At 41.8% G+C, this 15,147-nt stretch overlaps 2 protein-coding genes across 3 annotated transcripts in view; both read left to right on the top strand.

Moving 5' to 3' along the window:
• Window positions 1–15,147, top strand: part of LOC6902426 (discoidin domain-containing receptor 2-like) — a 156,446-nt gene that overhangs the window by 111,669 nt on the left and 29,630 nt on the right. The window lies entirely within an intron of this gene.
• Window positions 1,844–3,468, top strand: Grl43a (Gustatory receptor-like 43a). The gene is made up of 2 exons (XM_002133321.3): window positions 1,844–3,196; window positions 3,256–3,468. Exons 1-2 carry the CDS (start codon window positions 2,027–2,029, stop codon window positions 3,439–3,441), a joined length of 1,356 nt encoding a protein of 451 aa, XP_002133357.2. The 5' UTR covers window positions 1,844–2,026; the 3' UTR covers window positions 3,442–3,468.

Below are 15,147 nucleotides of genomic sequence, written 5' to 3'. Positions count from 1 at the left end.
TACCCTGTAAGGGTATATTGGAACAAGATACTTTTCCGACTTTTTTCAGCTTTTGTACAAAATACGTGCCAAGACGAGACTCAATTTCTACCAAATTTCCAGTGAAATACGTCTTCCCAATCTCTGTATATCTTTTAAAACAGATTAAACACAACATTCGTATTCAAAAATCCGCTCTTTCCATCTCTAAAAATCAATAAAAACCCTTATAGCCCCTTATTTTTCAAAATTAAATCCATTTAATTACCTCCAAAAAAGTACCAGGGTATCCTCTAGTCGTAGCCCTCAAGTCTGGCACTTTTTTGTACTCTCCTTTTCGGAGAGAGCGAGTTATAATTGCGAAAAAGTATTCAATGCAATGAAAGGGGGAGGAGGGGAATGATGGAGGCATGAAAGAAGCCCCCGCTGAAAGACAGAGCCCATCGCAGCAGCCGCCAGCCGTCGCAGAAAATTGAATGAGAAATCTGTAGCCCGAATGAATGGGAAAATGAATGAAAGACAAAAGTGTTTCGCGTTGAAGGCGGGGTGGGGCGTTGAGGGCATTTAATCACCAATCCCAGACACACACCCCACCACCCCAGACCCCCACTTAGGCCGAAACCCTCGCATAATTCATTTAGTGGGTGGCACTGAATGCAAAGCTTAAGCTTAAGAGGGGGTGGTGCCAGGGTGCAATGCTGCAATGCGGGTGGATGGCGGCACCCAAAAGGCGCTTAGGGCCCAGCCATAACTGCACTCCCCCTCGCCCCTCTACCACCCCTTTGTGACAGTCTCATAATCGTAGGCGAGACACAAAACAGCTGTCAATGGGAGGTCGTCGAAATGCACTTTAACACATCGCCGGACACCCCCTCCACATTCTGTGGGTTGAAGGGGTGTGAGGTTTGTGCCTTCATTGATACATAAATAGCACAAAGAAAGTCCCAAATCAAACGGGAACCCATCATAGCGCATACTCCCCCCCCCCCCCCCCCCCCCCCCCCCCCAAATCTTAACCCTTTCTGGGTATTTCTGGTACTATTTTGGTCCTATCCCCATAGAAATATCAAATCTCTTCACTTTTTTGGACATGAGTGGGGGGGAGGGGGTCTGCTCTGCGCGGATTCATTAAGATTTTTCATTTCATTGAAACATGAGGATTTTGAGTAGAGATTTTTCCATCATATCATAAAATACGGATGCCACAGTCGTCGCCACCGCCGCTGCCATAGAAATATATATTTACAATTTTCCCCGTGACGTGCGTAATGATGCCGCCGAGGCTTAGAGATGAATGGAGGTCTGGCCCTCGGGCTCCTGCCTCCTGCCTCCTGCCTCCTCGTTGAGTGGATGCCATGCGAGTGAGGATTTTCGTGCTGGATTTTCCATGGGGTTTTTGTGTTGTCTAGGCAATGCCTCAGCGCACATATTTCCATATGCAACCGCGGCGATGGCAGCATTTTCCGGGCACTCATTTTACACCCAACCTCTCGCGCAGCCTCCCGTCTGTCTGTCTGTCTTTCAGTCTCGTCTGAGGAAGACCTTGCGGTGCATTGAACTTTCTATCTCGTTTCGAACAGCTTTCTGGTGTTTCCCGCAGTTCATTTGCTCTCTTTTTTGGTGCGGAAAAATTCTTTATATTTTATTTGGGAAATTTCATATTTTTTTGGGTACTTTTCGTACACTTTTGCTCAAAGAAATTATCTGTAATTAGTGGATGTAATTACCACCCATAATTCGGTCTTTTCCCTTTGAGCGGTAAGGATATTCAGGGTATATATCCACCCGATTTAGGGGAGGATTCTGCACTTCCAAAACATCAGAGCAGAAGTCTGAAAAACCATGAAAATTACCTACCAAATGTCCTGTATATAAAGTGCTTTCCATTATTCTTGAAAAATGTGTCTCTTTTTGACGAAAGATCCTCCTGAATGTCGAAACTATGAAGCCTTTTCCACTATCCCTTCGTTTCCATAGCTTCTCCAATACACAATTCCCTTCCATAGTGTTCCATAGCATAGCCTTTCTGCAGCTAATGATTTAATTTATGGAAATGACTCGCCTAATGGATCCATCATCATTCCCAATAAATAACCAAAGAAAACCCCTTGGGGAAACACCGTCATTCCCTCCAGTCATGTGGCACAAAGTGGAGTATCAGCGACAGCGGAAGAGACCCACGCATGTGGGCTATCGAGTTTTCCTACAGGCCACCGCTTGGCTGCTCTACGGCATCGCCTACGGGTGCAATTTCTTCAGGGCAAAGTGGAACCCCTGCGCCGGACGCCTTGAGGAGCGGCAGTACAATCGGATAGTGTACAAGCTGATCATTATCCTGAAGATAGTGCTCGTCGCGAGCCAATATCTGGTGTACTTTGTAATGCTTCTGGCCGTCTACATTCACTACTCGCTCGTGGAGAAGAGCAGTGCCCAGAACTTTGTGATGGGCACCTTTTCACAGGGCATCGAATACAATGTCTTTCGGCGACTGGTCATCTTTTTGCACCTCAAACGGGACCGGATATTCGTGAGGCAGACGGTGAATGAGATCCTTCGGATATCGGAGGAGATTGAGCAAAAGTTCGGCCTCATCTACCACTGCGATGCGAGTCTTTTGGGTGTGTATTTCCTGAAGCTTTTCCTGCTCTACGTGCACATCAGTTCGTACTTGTACAAGTCCTACTTTCTGCTCATCAATCTCCTCTATTGGATGCTCCTCGAGTACTGCTTCATGGGCTGGTTCCTCTACCAGCAGCTGCTGCTCAATTGGTACCGGAATATCACCACCTTCCTGCAGCGCTTCATCGACGATCACAAGGATCGGCAGGGGATCCTGGGCCGCTATCATCGGCGTCTGTTCTGGCTCTTTGAGCTCCATCTGCGCATCAATAATCTCCATCGGAGCATCAACGACAGCCTCTCGTGGCTGTCCACCTCCATCTATCTGATGATCTTTGTCTGCAGCTTCCGACTGGAGCTGCTCATCGAGTGCATCATGTTCGGGGAGGATGAGCTCGAGAACAAGCTCTACATCATTGCCGACGGGTGTCTGGGTCCCGTTTTCATACCCCTTCTGTATGTCCTGCTCATAGGACTCTGCACGGATCGCTTGCGCGATGCAGAGCTCGTGATGCAGCAGCAGATTGTCATCATTCACGGGCTGTACATTAGGAAGGCCCCCTCTCGCACTCAGGCCATAAAGCTCCTCTACAACGAGGTGAGTTCTGGAAGTGCTTTCACCCCTCAAAGGAGTCCTAATCGATTGGCTTTCCGTAGCACACCTCGCTGATCATCCATCAGAAGCTGGAACCTCTGCAGAATTTGATTATTTTGGGCACCACCTGTGATCGAGGCTTCGCCTTTGATTATCTCTTGACGGCCATCCTCACGGCACTGTCTTTTATCCAGTATACCCTATCGTGTGGTGACTATCCCATCAATGAGTGTGCAACGCACAAGTAGAGGAGGAGTACAGGGGGAGGCGGGAGAAAATGATATACGATCTATATTTTCATAAATAAAACAAAGTTCTGTTAGAATTTAATTATTTATTATGATCATTCCATCATTAATCGAAAAATTCGATGGCTTCATAAATTATATCAATAGATTTTCTCGTATCAATCATTGAACACACCCCAAATCGATCATTTTCCATATTATTGTGTATATCGATTATTTATCGAACTTTATCGACACTTTTTAGGTAGATAAATATTCGCTGGATGCTTTAAGTAACATTTTTTGATACATTTTAGGCAAAAACTAATCGTTAATCGATAACTAAATGGTATATCGATGTTTAGTAGAATGCTAATCGATTACTTGTTGTGCAATTCCAAGTATAAACTGTTTTAATCCATCAAAATCTCATGGAACATGGTTTTATTTCCCAAATAGGTAAAATTTTTAAAGAAAACAAAATGATCGACATGTAATCGCACGGAAAACGATAACTCTGCCGATTTCTCTAGCTATTAAAATGTGTTTCCACTCATGTTGAAGCATTTCGGAATAGTTTTTCCCCCACCTTAAAACCATCCAATCATCAATGACTCTTCAGTTCGACTACATTTCCATTCTGTGGCCTCTTTTTTCGCTATATTTCAAACTCTCCGACAAAATTCATGCAAGCATCTGTCAGGCCCACACTTTCGCACGCCATTTATCAAGAACTTATCATCCAGCAGCTCTCGTACCCCGCACTGACACCCACTCAATGGACCCCCACTCTGCCTCCCACCCCTCTAGAGGGGGGGGGGACTCTTCATCGTGCGTCTAGCAACAGTTCAAACAATCAACAGTCACGTACCATTTTTGACGGTTTACTTTTTGGCCAAAAAAAAAAAAAAAAAAGAGGCCCGAGAGTACGTGAAATATTCAATTTTTGGATACATTTTGCCGGTACATTTAAATTTATTTTTACAACCCCACAAAGGAGTCCGGAGCCCCACGTGCCGGCAGCCCCATAGACGATAAAATAATAATCGATTTAGACTTTGGTTGGAGTTTCGTCCATCGCCCACAACTCATCGGCGAGGGCAGCCCTGCCTCCGCCGCCATCCAGAGACGTGGAAAAATGGAGCAACTCTTGGGAGGGGGAGGGCGGCACTTCCTGCGGGGAATCGATTTCTCTCGCTCTCTCAGACTTTGGGAAATTTATGCGAATTCGAATTTGATATGGTTTAAACTGTTTGCCTAGGAAACGACTACAACGACGACGACGTCAGCCATGCAAATGTTCTGATAAGAGCAGCTTCCCCCCACCCCTCAGGGGGAAGGAGTGGGCGTGGCTATATGCCTATGGCTTTGTCGCCTTTTTAGTGGAAAATTAATTTGCTATAATTCATCAATGGCGCAAAAAAGGAGGAGCGAGTGGGAGGGAGGGAAAGAGGCGGCAAAACGGCCGGCAGTCTGGCAGAAAGGATTATTTTGCATAAAAAATTGTGGCACTTGTCGAATTTTTGCATAGTCTGCTTTTGGGGCTGCTGCTTCGAATATTCCAGTGTATGCGTGGGTGTCTCTGTGTCTGTGTGTGTGTGTGTGGGTGTGGGTGTATGTAAGTGACGCACTTTGTATAATTTATGGCTGCACATTTATTTTATTGAGTTTAATGTGGGCACAGTTGTTCCTGCCGCCGCTGGAACCATTTCGGAAAGGTGTAAAGGTCCCCCCCCCCCCCCCACACAGAGTGAGGAGAGGGGGTGGGGAAATGTCTGTGGGTTTGAAGGGCAGGGGCCCAAATGGGCAACCATTTGAAGGCTTTGTTCTGCCTGAGAAAATGTATTACAGCAATCCAGGGATGAGGGCTTTCGGCTTTCGGTTCCAGGCACTTCAATAAATTGGAACCAGCTCGAACCAGTTCCAAAGGAGAAAATGGTTCCAGGGCAGCCTCCTTTAGAGATTAATGAGGCCCTGTATTTGGGAAACACATTGATAGAGGGACTGTGAAAGACCAGAAAATAGGTAGAAAGGAGTTCATCGTGTTTTCTAAGGCCCAAAAAGGACTGGCTCTATACAATTCGGACCTTTAAAGACCTGTACTCGAATTTCAAGCCCAAAACACTCTTTCGATACTCTATTCAATGCCAAGGAACCCTTCTGTGATGGAATAGACGAAGATTTGGGAAGGGAAATATTATTTCTAGGCATCTCAAAGAACGAATCTCCACGTTCCAGCTCCGAATATTTCCCAAAAAAGACCCCAATTCCATCCCTGCAAAAGTGCTTGCCATTAAATTTAATAATGTCAATTAAATGAAATATGTTCTCGAAGCAGAAAACACACAAATTAGATCGTTAGCCCCATCCCCCCCTAAAAATCCCCAACAAACTCATCCCCGAATGAAAAATAGACCCCATTCAACGCCGGGAACTATCCTGTCGCCTGGAGAGAGGGAGAGGGAGAGAGAGAGAGAGTGAGACCCCTGCTCGCACTCCTATTCGTATTTTCCAGCAACTAATTAAGCATTCAAAAACGTTTTGGCATAAAGTTTAAATTGGGTGGATCCAGGGCCCCTCCCCCCACCCCCTGCATGGCAGTGGGTTATCCATAGCTGGAGGTTCGAAATGGCGGGATTCGGGGTTTAGCTTTTCATGGGGTCTGTGGGCGGTGGGGCAGGGGCAGGGGCAGGGGCTAAAATCCAATAATAAAGACGACGCAGCAGTGCTGTCATAAATTATGGCAAATTATTAAGCAAAAGTCACCAAAAACAGAAAAACTTTTGCCGCCGCACGCGCGGCCCACTAAAACATTGCGTGTACGTTGGGGGTGGGGGTGGGGGCAGGGGCGACGCGGAGGTAGAGAATGATTTATTTTTATTATTATTGGCGGTGAATTTTAAATCAAAAAGCTCTCGCTCTCTCTCTCGCTCTCCCTCTCTCTCTCTGTGGCTGTGGGAGGCTCGCTGCCCGAAAAAGTATGCTACACATTTTGTAAGCTGCTTTCGAAGTCGAAAATACGGCGCCAGCTGCTTTTGTCATTATTAATAACTGTTAATTATTCACCATTATATAACTACTCTATGGACAGCCTCCCAGCCTCCCCAGCCTCCCCCCTTGCCGTACAACGAGCGACATTTTGAGCACGTTTCAGACGACGGAAAACTTGTTTGCTTTTGGCGTCTCGGAGCCACTCTCTCTCTCTCTCTCTCTCTCTCCTTCTCTCTCTGTCTCTCCGTCATTGCCGCTCGAGTAATTCTCTTCTTTCATTTTGTTTGGCCATCATATTTTATGTGCTCCTTAGTTAACGCCAATGTCGATGTCGATGTCGATGTCTTTCCCTCTACCTCCCTCTCACCCACTCTCTCTTTCTGTCTCTCTTACTCTCCACAACTATCTCCCTCTATCTCTTGGTCATATTTACATATTATTAAAAAGTTTTCCGAAGCTCAGACAACATTAAAAAAAAAAAGAACAGGGAAAAAGGAAAGATTCATGTACCTCAAAAGTCTCTCGACTTTCAAATATCCAATATCATCCTATATATAATTGTAAAAAGTAATACTCTCTTGTCTCTAAAAACTAAGGATCCTATAATGATTTCTTTGATTTTTTAAATATATTTTAAAAAGCTAAACCCTCTACCAGGCATACCCTCTCGATACCCCTTGAAAAAAGAGCGATGAAAAGTAAACTTTTCTATTTTCCCTGCCTCTGGACTCTGAAGTTATTGAAAATTCATGAATAATTGACATTTATTGCAGTTGGCACAAATGATGGTCGATAATGGAGGGTGTGGCTCCCCCTCTGGGCCCCCTCTGTCCTGTAGATTCTGTGTGTGTCTGCATTTTATAGACATAAATATTAAAGTAGCTTACGTACTTAATTGTAAATTATGCATTCAATTAGTTATGCCAGGCTGCCCCCAAATGCCATTCGCAGAGAGTGCCACAGAGAGAGCTCCTCTCTCCTCTCTCTTCTGTCTTCTGTCTTCAATTAAATTTTGAATATTGTTACGGCACCTCCTTCGAGTCCTTCCCATGGCTAATAATAGTAGTGTCAGCTGCAGGATACTTCACTTCTCTGTTCGCTCAGTCGTGAACAATTTGCTCCAGTTTATCCTTTTATCATATTTCTGCAGCCAGTAGCCAGTGGGAGCATCCATCAGGTGTATCCATCGGGTGTCCGATTACCACTACCATAATCGTAAACTTTTCCAATGATTTTCCAAAGAGGCCTGGCCTTTGGCTTAGATACATTCTACAGCACTTTCTTTGGCACTTTCTTTGGCACTTTCTTTGGCGCTTTCTGGTTGTATTTTCTGCTTAAATTTCTGCGTTCTGTCAAAAGCATTTTCCGGCTAAATTAACTCGTAAATGACTCTTGAGTTCGCCGGAAACTTCCTGTGAAGGCCGGCCAGCAGAATGCTTAATTCCGTAATTGAATTACGTTCATAATTGAAACAAAAGGCATTGCAACATCAAAGCTTGCTTCCTGCGAACTTATTTGCTTATGCAAATGATGGCGGTATTTATTAGAGGATTTTACCTTGAATTTCAGTTTAATAATTCAAACAATGGGAATCTATTTTCAGGTTGAATGTCAGACAAAAGTATTATTTCTATTGAAACAATGAATGGCACCTATAGATTATTGTGTTTCTGTGCCAAAGCATCATTTATTGATGCGAGTATTCATATATTTTCTACATAATCTATATCTTAAGATAGCAGCATTCAAATCTTAAAGCTCAATTAAATTTAATTAAAATACCCAAATAAATTTGTTTAATTCAATTAAAATATCTAAATATGATATTTTTTATTTATCTTTTTATTTTTTATTTAATTTAACTTAAATTTTTTTAAATTAAATTTGTATTTTAAATTTAGTTTTAATGCTACAAGATTTATTTTTTTATTATTTTTTAATAAATTAAATTAAAATACCGAAATATGTAATTTTTTAATTTAATTTAATTTATTTTATATTTTTAATTCAATTTAAAAGATTCTAGGCTGATTTTTTCATTTTTTTTCCAGCTTCTAAATTAAAATATTTTTTAATTTTAATGCTAAAAGATTCATTTACCCAAATATGATATTTTTTAATTTAACTTCATTTTAATATAATTTGTTTTTAATTTTTAATTGACTTTTTTTTGAGTTAACTAGAAATAAAAAATGCCAGAAGGCTAAAATAAACTCAGAATAATGGCATTTCTTCCGACTGTTGTTTCAAATTCTATTAATTTTCAATATATCCCACCCCAAATTAATTATTTTCCTTGAATTGTCATCAAATCAATTTAGAAAAATTTAAATCTTAATATCTGCAATCACTCAAAGAGTTTTTCCACACAAATTTGATTGAGTTCTAAATCCCCAACAAAAGATGTTCTTCAATCAGTTGTATTTTTGAGAATTTTCAACTTTAATCCAGTATAAATTCCATTAAAATTTCCCCTAGAATATCCCCAAAGATCAATCAACCATCCACTATAGCCAGCAGGATGACATATTTTTCCACTCCACTCAGGAATTAGGGACACAATCCTCTACTGACCCTGCCCCTCCCCGCCACTGCCCCTGCCACTGCCACTGCACTCTACGCTTGGTTGTTGGGGGAATATTCACATTTTAATTGACTTTAAGCCTATCCTCCCACGTAACCACCTGCCTCCCCCCCCCCCCCGCTCTCATTCAACAATGGATATAACTGCAAATGTGATATGTTACGTAGTGTATGCACTTTTTGATTAAATTTAACCCGCAGCCATTTGTTCGGAAGCGAAGCACTGGATTTCCACTGGCTGCTGCTGTTGCGTGTGTGTTCCATTTTAGATTATGAAAATGTATATCCAGGAACTCTTTTATGCCCCCTTCCCACCGGCCCCCCCCCCGTTTGGCCCTTAGATGACTTTCACATATTTTGTGCCATAAAATAACACCAGAGGGCGCTGTCAGCAGCAGCAGCAGCAGCACCAGCCATAAGCTTCCTATTTCCGCTTTTTGCTTTTGTTTTTGTTTTTAGTTACAAAACTAACGCCACGCATACATGTATCAAAGCATGTTCTGTATGCGTGTGTGTGTTTTTTTTTTTTTTTTTTTCCATGGATACGCCACGGTGGGTGAGAATCTCTAAGAGACGCGACCGGCCCGTACCAGTCAACGAACTGGACTACCCCTTCGGGGCTTCCCAGCTAAACTCACCACCACGCACAGCTGCACACCTCATTCCCCGCGGGATCACCGCAAAGTATTACTTCGCGGGGATGGGTTGCCTACTTTAGGCACTCTCCTCTACGCGTCGCTCCCTTTCGCATCTTCTCAGATCGCTCTGGATGGCTATTAAGGTGTTGCTAACGCGCTGCCAGTTCTCGTCGGACTCCGTCATGAACGCCATTAGCTCCTCTGGTCGTGGGAAATACTCTGCACTTGGGCGGTACCTCGTGCAGTGGTAGATCACATGCTCCGGATCCTCGCTCTCATTCGAACACTCAGGACACTCGGGGGTATCCTCGTGTTTGAACCTATGCAGATACTTCCTGTATCCTCCGTGACCCGTCAGGAATTGGGTGAGGTGGTAGTTCATCTCTCCGCTTCTCCGCCCTATCCATGACTCAATGTCCGGGATTAGTCTATGGGTCCACCGTCCATTTGTGGCCGTGTCCCATCTTGCCTGCCATTTTTCTATTGACGCCCGTCTTTCCGACGCACGGATGGTCTCTAGTGATGCATTAGTTCGCATCCCTGCGCGCGCTTCATATACATGCGTCATCTCGAGCGCTAGTATATCCACCGGTATCATGGCCGCGAGGACCAGGGCTGCGTTATCCGACACCGTCCTATATCCAGACACTACTCGAAGAGCGCAGAGCCGATATGGCACTGACATCTTTCTTCTAAGACTCATGTTGCCGGATACGGTTGAAGACCACACCGGCGCAGCGTACAGTAGGATCGAGGCCACTACTCTCGCCAGAAGTAAGCGTCGACCTGCCTTGGGTCCACCAATATTGGGGAGCATCCTTGCGAGTGCTGCCTGCATCCGGGAGGCTTTTTGACTCACGTACTCGATGTGGGCCCGGTAGTTCAATCGGTTATCCAGCATCACGCCTAGGTACCGGATTGACTCCTGCGACTGAATAGTCGCATTACCCACGCGAAACGTCGCGTACTCCACCTTCTTCCGACTCGTGATGAGTACAGCCTCCGTTTTGTGGCCAGCCAGGTCCAATCCCGCGTTTTCCATCCAGTTGGATACGATCCGGATTGCCTCGTTGGCCGTCGCCTCGACATCTCGGAGCTCTTTGGCAACCACGACCAGGGCGAGATCGTCAGCGAAACCGACAAGCGTGCATCCCTGCGGGAGCTGGAGTCTAAGGACGTCGTCGTACATTATGTTCCACAGTAGAGGTCCTAAGACTGATCCCTGTGGAACTCCGGCTGTCACCCTGTAGAGCTTTGGTCCCTCCTCTGTCTCGTACCTCAGTACCCTACCCGACAGGTAGCTGGCTATTATCCGAAGCAGGTAGGTGGGAACTCCAATTCTCCCGAGCGCCTCGTTTATCCGAGACCAGTTCGCTGAGTTAAACGCGTTACGGATATCCAGGGTCACCACCGCGCAGTACTCCTTTGTGCCAAATCTCCATCTTATTCCCTCGATCGCTCTGGATGCAATGTCGGTGACTGCCTTGATGGCGTCGACCGTTGATTTGGCCTTCCGGAATCCGTACTGGGACTCCGATAAGGCCTGCTTCTCCTGGATCACAACTTGCAGTCGGTTGTAGACGATTCTCTCCAGGGTTTTGCCGACCGTATCTAGCAAACATATTGGGCGGTATGCGTGTGTGTGTGTATGCGTGTGTGTGTGTGTATCTATATATCTGTAAACCACACATATGGTGATGGTTTTTGAGAGAAAACCCCGGCGGTACGTACACGCATTGCACTGGCATTTTGCATTCAAATGCATTTAATTAAATCAACTAGAACCAACAGCAGCAGCAATGGCAGGAAAGTGCAGCAACAGCACTCTCCCACACACTCACTATAACCCCCTGCCGCCCCTGCCGCCCCTGCCACCCCCTGCCACCCCTTGCCACTTCGCCCCAATATGATGAGCCTCATAACATTTAAAACAAAATTTATTTTGTGTAAATTTTGCCAGGTTCGTTAGTTTTAATTGTGTTTAGTTTTCATTTGCCAGCACATCGCAGTGCTAGAGGCTGCCTACAGAGAGAAAGAGAGTCCTTTTTGGTTACAGTTCGCAGTTCGAAACGAGAGTTCACACACACACACATACCCGTCTGTGCGCGTCTGTGTGTGTGTGTGTGTGCGAGAACAGTGGTGTAAAAACAATGGGCATATTGTTGGGAAATGCAAACATATGTATGCTGAACATTTGAATGCACATCCAAAGAGCCCTTTTTCGAAGGGTTTTTTAAATGAATCCACACAATAAATATGTATATATTTACGAGTATATATTGCTCCAACACTAAAAATGTACGATTGCTTATAATTTACGATTCATACAAAAGATCCATTAAACCTAAAAAAAAGGGTTATTTTTGCACTTCAATTTATTAAAATTTAACATGTAATTTCAATTGAAATGAAAAAAGGATAGACCGCAAATTAAAATTATGAATCCAAGATCGAGAATATTTTGTATTTGTATTATAATACACCAATTTAAAAAAAAGATATTCCATATCACTTTTATTTAAAAAAATAAATAAATATTTCTTAAAAAAACAGAACAAAAATTAACTTTCTTATTTAGTAAAAAAAACAACAAATAATACTCTTATTTCTTAAAAGAAAAAAAAAATAATGTGCCTATTACCTCAAAAAAAAAATTAATACTCCTATTTTGTTTTTATTAAATTAATAAACAATAATTTTAGTTTTTGTTAAATTCAACTGGCAAATAATCGTTAGATGGAAATTTTATTTTAAAACTTATAAAAAAAAAAGTTAGGTTCCTGGAAAAAAAGGTATTATTTCCATAAATACATGGCAAACATCGTTGAATCAATGCTTTATTTTATAAAACACCTTGTTCTAGGGATTCTTTTGCTGTGAAATCCTTGCATCATCCTTACTCTTCTACATTCATAGCTAGACAATTTTTAAGGGAGTTCCTACCTTCTAAAAGTAAAAGTACAATTATTGGGAATGGTACTACATTTTAACCTTCATTTTATTTAACACTGAGAAAGTTTCGTTGCTTTTAACGCTTCCTATTTAACCGCTAGCTATGTACATTTTTAGCCACTTCCAAGATACTTTTTAGTCACTTTTCATTAATTATTTGAGGGTATCACCCAAACGATCGATGTACAAATGCATTAGGCCTAACATTTCAATAAAATATGATCTCAAAGTGGAAGGGAAAAGTCGTCTACAGACTTCTATTTCTAAAATAAATAATGAAATATTGATACTTCTAAATGATCCCAATCAGTATTTTACCATTTAAGGGTGACAGAAACCTTCTTTTCTACTAATTTCTTACAGCCAGACTTTCAAAGATAATTGAAATCTTTCTTTACGTGAGATTCCATTAAAACAAAGCTCAATATTCCCCAATTTCTATAAAAAAAATCCATGCCATACAACATTTAAAATTCATATTTTCTTGAATGAAACCACTGTAGAGAGATAGTTTTGTCCACGGCTTACAATTAACTTGATTTCAGAGATACATATTTATATACAGAGATAGATGGATGGAAATATTCTGTGTTGTTACTTTTTCTGTCAATTTGGCAGAAATTTTGGCATGCGGTTATCGACAGAAAAAACAAAAAACAACAGGGAAAAATTACAATCAAAGCCATTAAATAAAATAAAATACAAAAAAAAACACAAGAAAAAGAGCCAACAGATGAGATTCTGAGATGAGAGAAAGGGACTCAGAGAGAGAGAGAGAGAAAGAGCCAACAGTTGAAAGATGAGAGATTAAGGCTCAGGGCAAAGGCCAACAGAGAGGCTGAGAGTGGAGCCTGGCCTGTCCCACCTGTCCCACCTGTCTCTCTCGGTCTCTCCTGGCGGCTCAATCGCAGTGTCAATTAGCCATTTGCTGGCCTGGCACTCCGTTGTACCCGCATCAGAAAAGCTGTCAGAAAAGTTAAATGCGAAAATGTGAAACTGGGAAACTGGGAAAATGCGGCAAAAAGAAAAACCTCATTCGTATCATCATTTATTTGATTAACGCTAATTGAAGGCCACGACGGGAGGGTAAAAGCCATAATGCATTATATCCACAGATCATTTTCCCTCCCCTCCCCCCCCCTCCCCCCTTTCTTTGCCCTTTGGAAAACCTGAAATTAAATCATTGAAAAGAAGTCCTGAATATGGAGCCCTGTAAATTAATAAAAGGGCTATCCTATCGCATCTCTTGTTCAGGTTTTTCTTACACTCGACTGAATTTCATTTCTTTGGTTTGGAGAGTAAAAACATTTTCCTTTGCCCAGGAGAGGGAGGGGGTAGGGCGGTAGGGGGGTGGGGGGTTTTCTCCACTTGAGATAAAGTTTTGTGAAATCTGCTGCCCTGTTCATTTGTTGTTTTGATATTCAAAAGGCAATTCTGCACGACTGAATCGAAATGGAAATGACAGGCGGCCCTCTCGGCCTCTGTTCACACAAAATGCTTACGGCGAGGGGGGTTTGAGAGGTTTGTGGGGGCTTTCATTCGATTGGGAATTACACAGGGAAGGCATTTCTGGAATTAGCTTTTGTTGGTTCCAACAGTTTTTTATCGCATTCCAGATTCATTCGTTTGCAAAATATATTTATCATATTTTTTAATGATATTTTGGTTCTTCAAAAATTTAATGGAAATTCCAATGCCAAGCATTGTTCCATTTGAAGCCAAAAATTTGGGGCTGCTTAAAACCTTAGTCCCCATAAAAAAAATATTTTTAGCCACATTTTTATAATTTGTGATTGAAATTTATAATAGAACCGATTGCCGATTTAAAATTTAAAAAAATCAAAATGGATATCCTCGAAAATAACCAAAAAAAAAAAACTAAAAAAAATTTCATTAAATCTCTAGAAATAAATATAATTAAATATATTTAATTAATATTAATATTAATTTAATTAATTATATTTAATTTAATTAAATATATTTTAAATTTAATTAAAATCATTTAATTTACATTTTAAAGATATATTTAAAAAAGCAATAAAAAAACTAAAAAGATAAAAATAAAAATATATTTATTTATATTTAATTTAATGAAATTTTTTTGCAGCAATAAAATAAAATAATAATATATATAAATATATTTAATTTGATTGAATTTATTTAATTTAAATTTATTGAACATATTTAAAAAAGCAATAAATAAAATTAACATAAAAACCCGCCTCTACAGCGATGGCTAACATGTTTATCCATTAAATGAAAACTTTATAAAGGAGATCCGAACATCGTTCATGGGAGTCATTATTTTGCAATTTGAAACATAGAGAAATGATTTAATTAATTGAAAAGCTTTCGTCTTGACAGGCAGGAAAAAAAGAGGCCTACTTATCGCCATGGCAATCCCTATTGCCCCATCCCCCATCGTACATTCCCCATTCCCTCCGGTCTTCTAATTCCATTCCTCTTCCCCCGCAAACTGCTCTCTTCTAAGCGCCTCTCCATTAGCAGTCAGTGGAGCATAATTGTGCCAACAGCATTTGGCATCATTATTTTTGTGTGTGGC

The sequence above is a fragment of the Drosophila pseudoobscura genome, chromosome 4, assembly GCF_009870125.1.
Source record: "Drosophila pseudoobscura strain MV-25-SWS-2005 chromosome 4, UCI_Dpse_MV25, whole genome shotgun sequence".
Lineage (NCBI taxonomy): Eukaryota > Metazoa > Arthropoda > Insecta > Diptera > Drosophilidae > Drosophila > Drosophila pseudoobscura.
The sequence above is the reverse complement of the archived record's forward strand: the minus strand, read 5'-3'. Positions and strand labels throughout refer to the sequence as shown.